This window comes from Pangasianodon hypophthalmus, chromosome 26 (assembly GCF_027358585.1).
Source record: "Pangasianodon hypophthalmus isolate fPanHyp1 chromosome 26, fPanHyp1.pri, whole genome shotgun sequence".
In the NCBI taxonomy this organism is placed as follows: Eukaryota; Metazoa; Chordata; class Actinopteri; order Siluriformes; family Pangasiidae; genus Pangasianodon; species Pangasianodon hypophthalmus.
In genome coordinates this window covers 17,335,968-17,340,644 of record NC_069735.1, presented here as the reverse complement: position 1 = coordinate 17,340,644, position 4,677 = coordinate 17,335,968, and the positions used below count along the sequence as shown (strand labels likewise).

At 36.8% G+C, this 4,677-nt stretch overlaps 1 protein-coding gene across 1 annotated transcript; it reads right to left on the bottom strand.

Moving 5' to 3' along the window:
• Positions 1-318: 318 nt before the first annotated feature.
• LOC128317499 (B-cell receptor CD22-like) lies at positions 319-4,015 on the bottom strand. The gene is made up of 4 exons (XM_053229679.1): positions 3,973-4,015; positions 2,964-3,308; positions 808-1,056; positions 319-663 (listed from the first exon to the last, which is right to left on the bottom strand). The coding sequence occupies exons 1-4, from the start codon at positions 4,013-4,015 to the stop codon at positions 389-391; spliced, it is 912 nt and encodes a 303-aa protein (XP_053085654.1). The 3' UTR covers positions 319-388.
• Positions 4,016-4,677: the final 662 nt, after the last annotated feature.

The window sequence follows — 4,677 nt, the reverse complement described above, 5'->3', positions numbered from 1 at the left end:
AACAGCAAAGGGGAATAAATCTGGAATAAGATGTTCAACAAACACATATGGGTGCGTTGGTCAGGGGTGCACATACTTTTGACCATACAGTGTACATAAAACTTGGTCAGTTAAAAACAGGAATGTTTACTAGAAAAATATTCAAACGTGCAGAGCTGTACAACAGAAAATAATGTAAAGATTCTGACTATGACCTCAGTCCAATTTTTATATTAAGGTGAAAAAATTCTTGCATTTTCTTACCTTATAAACAAGAAGGTGACAATCAGACAAACACACACAAACACAACAGCCCCAACACCTGCGTACACACCTAAGCTCTGAGACCCTGTGTGGACGATGATGTGATAATGATTCAGTGTTAAATATTTATCAGTGTGATTCTGAGTTATAGATTTACATCATCGCTCTCACCGTTTAAAGTGACGGACACTGCAGCTGATCTCTCAGAGCCGTGTTTATTCTTAGCCTCGCAGTAGTACTGTCCACTCTGTAGAGGTCTGTAACTCTGTCCAGATCCTACAGGTGATGATTCTTTCTCCTTAAACCAGGTGTAGTTCTCCACAGGTGGGTTAGCATCACTGCTGCAGGTCAGAGTCACTGAACTGCCCTCCACTATCTCACCAGAGGAGCTGATGGACACTGAGACCTTCTTTGGAGGATCTGGAGAGTTCCATGATAAGAGTGAGGAAATCAGTTCATGATCATAATCAGTGATTTTCTTGATTCCTTTACTTTCATTAAATATCATGTGCTTCATCATCTATTGAGTTACACAATATATAAGAAAAGATAAATAAAGCTCACATCTGACGCTGAGGGTTTGAGCAGGAGAGGGGAGATGTTCATATCCTCTTACAGCACAGCTATAACTGCCTGCATCCTCACTGCTGACCCGCTGCAGGTGGACTTCATTGCTCTTGGTGGTCTTTGTGGTTAAACCATGTCTGGTTTTGTACCAGATGAATGTGAGATCAGTCAGACTGCAGGTGGTTTTACAGGTCAGAACGGCTGATTGTCCCTCTGTCACTGCTGCAGGAGCGATCACCTGAAGATCTTAAACAATGAGAGAAACAGTAATTCAGGAAAGCTGTCCTGAAGCAAGATAAGCATCTAATTTAAAACTCTGCTCTCTCATAGTCTTTTTCAATTTAATGGTACTCATTTCAGTATTATTTTCAGTGTTTATAATCTTCTTAACTCTGGAGGCTAGTCACTTTTTGTCAAATTAATGATCAGATCAATCAGAGAAAACACTTTGTACTTTGACAAAAAATATTGACATAAGCAGTATGAATGTTTCAGAGACTCTCATTAATCAGGTATAAAACTCTCAAACCTTTTTCAGTATGAACATAATAATGACATTCATAAGTTTCAATAATCTGGTACAAAACTCTGACACTTCTGTGTGTAAAGAGAGATTATCACCTGAGTGACATACAGTGGCCCTAAAAATACTTGAACACTGAAGCCACACAAACATATGAATTTCACTACATTAGAAATCAACATTTCAAACCAAATGGCATTTATTTTAAAGAAGGATACCACAAGCACACTTTTTAAGCAAAACATTTCCCACAAAAACAGTTATTTTTAAAAATATAAAATAATAAATATACTGTTCAAAATTAGACAAAAAATTATTTGGACACTTAATATGATGAATTTGTACAGTTAATATGATGAACTACACCACGTGTTACTCTGCTAGGAGTGTCTGTATGAAATTAAATGTAATTAGCTACATACATCCACTATAAATTAGCTTGGGAGCAGTTAAAGTTCAAAGATGAAGGACTTGTGAGTGAAAACAGACGACATACAGACAGACCCTGAAAGCCCACTAACAGCCTGAACAGGATAATTGTGAGTAAAATCAAGAAAAACAGATGAGAAACAGCAGCAAGGATTGCTTCAGACATCAATGATACAGATACAATGTGCACAAACTATTCAAAACAGGATCAACGAGCATGGCTACAGAGGGAGAGTAGTGCAGCGGAAACCATTCATCAGCCTCAAGAATAAGAAAGCAAGGGTGAAATGTGCAAAAGAACATGCACAAAAAGAAAGCAGCTTCTGGCCATCTATCTTATTTTCAGATGAATCCTAATGGAACTTGGATGGATCTGATGTTGGAGTGTTTGTGTGGAGAAAGTCAGGATAAGAACTCCAAACACAGCACTAAGGGTATTATAAAGCACAGAGGAGGCTGGGGCTGTTTTTCCTACAGTGGTGTTGCTGAGCTTGGGTTCATTGATGGCATCATGAACTCAGAAGTGGACTGAGGTATTCTGGATGGAAACTTGCAGAAATCAGCAAAGAAATTATTCATGAGACAGAAATGGATTTTTCAGCAGGATAATGATCCAAAGCACCAGCTGCTTTTTGAAAGAACACTTCCCAGATCACTGAACTAAACTCTATAGAGCATCCATGGTTGCAGTGGAGAAGAAATTAACAGATTGTCAATGTCAGTGGATGAACTGAAAGATTTGTTGGTTGAAACTTAAGAAAACCATGTGCAGGATTTGGACATAGCAGTGTGTTCTAAATTGAGAGCTTGTAAGAAAATTCCACCAAAATTTACAGAAACAGGCTGATTTCAGTCCCAGGCATTGTCAAGAAGTTCAGCAAAACAAAAGATGACAGACTAAACACTGGAACTGTGATCTTTAATGAAGGAACTATTGAGTGTCTACATACTTTTCCTCTAAATATTATTTTTATACTTTTAGTGTAATATATTTTTGGGAAGTGTTTTGCTTGAAAAGTTTGCTTGTGGCGTCTCTCTTTAAAATTAATGATATTATGTTTGACAGGTTGCTTTCTAATGCAATGAAGATTATAATTGTGAAATTAATTAAAAAAAAAGGTTGTCAAATTGTAAGTGTGGCTTAAGTGTCAAAATACTTTTTAGGACCACTGTATGTAGAAAATGAAATGATTTTATTTACCTGTAACAGTGAGTGTAACTCCGGGTACACCCACCCATCGTTCTTTTTGATCATTTGTTATGACTCTGAAGCAGTACATGTGTTCATCTGTTTTCTTGACATCACTCAGTCTGAGGGAGAAGTGATTCTGTTCATCTCCTAAATACTTGACTCTGCCTGAGTAACCTGATTCCTTACGCAGATCAGTCGGCTCTATACCTGGAACTGGGTTTATTAACCAAAACCTGTTCTCCACTGTAAGATGTGTTGGGTGTGTGTAAGTGCCGTTCATAAACACTGTAGATCCTCTTATAGCACAGAGATTTAGTTGGCTGTATTTCACACTCCGTTCATTCCCAAGAGCTCCTGAAACATGATACATGAAAGAGGTGATTAGAGGTCATTATCCTGAGCCCCATAAAACACTGAGTTAGCTTACAGCTTCACTTCTGAACTCCGGGTTGGAGAAATAAAAACAGTTCTTTACCACTGGAAGAAAACCGTGTGCAGAATTTGGACATAGCGGTGTGTTCTAAATTCAGAACTCGTAATGTGGAATTAACATTTAACAGCATCCACTACTATTCAGTCATCACTTACGTTTGTTTTTCTTTAAATCCAGCGTCACTGATAGACAAATTGTAACAAGAATATTTCACCTGGACTTCAGGTTTTGTGGGCAGGAGATGATGTTATTGTTTATTCCATTTTATATCTTACTAAGAGTTGAGTTAAGCACACACACATATCAGTATTCAGACCTCAGATTTAACTGCAGACTTAAACACTATTCACATGTGAGAGTTATGCACGGGGGCGGAGTTTTTCAAAAACAGAGGTGTGTCTTAGTTAAACGTGATTCTGACTTTGAACTTACGCCCATTTTTCTCACGTAATATCAGCTCAAGGGAGGAGCAGTGTTATATTTATAATATTACAGTTATAACAAGTATCAAAATATACTGGTGGTTAAAGTTGTATTTATTGTCTCTGGGGTGTGTACTTGTGATGATGTTAATGTGTGACTCACCTGAGATCATGAACAGAAAGATCAGATAAAGTGGAGAAGCCATTTTGAGGGACAACATTGCTGGAGAGCTTCTATAGAAAAAAAAAGGAAAACCTATAAAATTTGCTTATAATAAGTCACAACAACAACATACAACCTACTAAGCTGTTAATCCTCCTTTTCTTTGGAGAAATAATTAAGTAATGACATACAATTATCACAGCATCCATCAGAAGTCTTTCATTAGCTGAGGGATTATTTATTTTAATACCACAGTGCAGTTGAATTCTGGTTTTCTGACATCATCAGGACAGAGAAGTTTATGCTTTACATTACACAGAACATTAAATATAACAATAAACAGGTAAAAAGTATGATGTTTATGACAAATATTCACAAGCCACAAAAGAAAACCTGTACATGAATTCACTGTTACCAAATCTCCTCAGAGAAGCTCACACATGCTTAAAACATTGCTTACTTGTCATGCACTAATCTGCATAGTCTTAGAATTGTCATTATTTGCATATCGGAATTTGATACTTCAAGGAGGAATTTTCTGGAAAGATGTCTAAAGTAGAATAGTACACAAAAATCACACATATTTTACAAACCAGGATGCTTTAAAACAAAAAGATGCAGTGCTATCAGTTAAGATAAAGAATCGGGTAAATATAGAATAATTATGTAGATTTATTTCTTGTGCATGAAGCTAAGTAAATATTT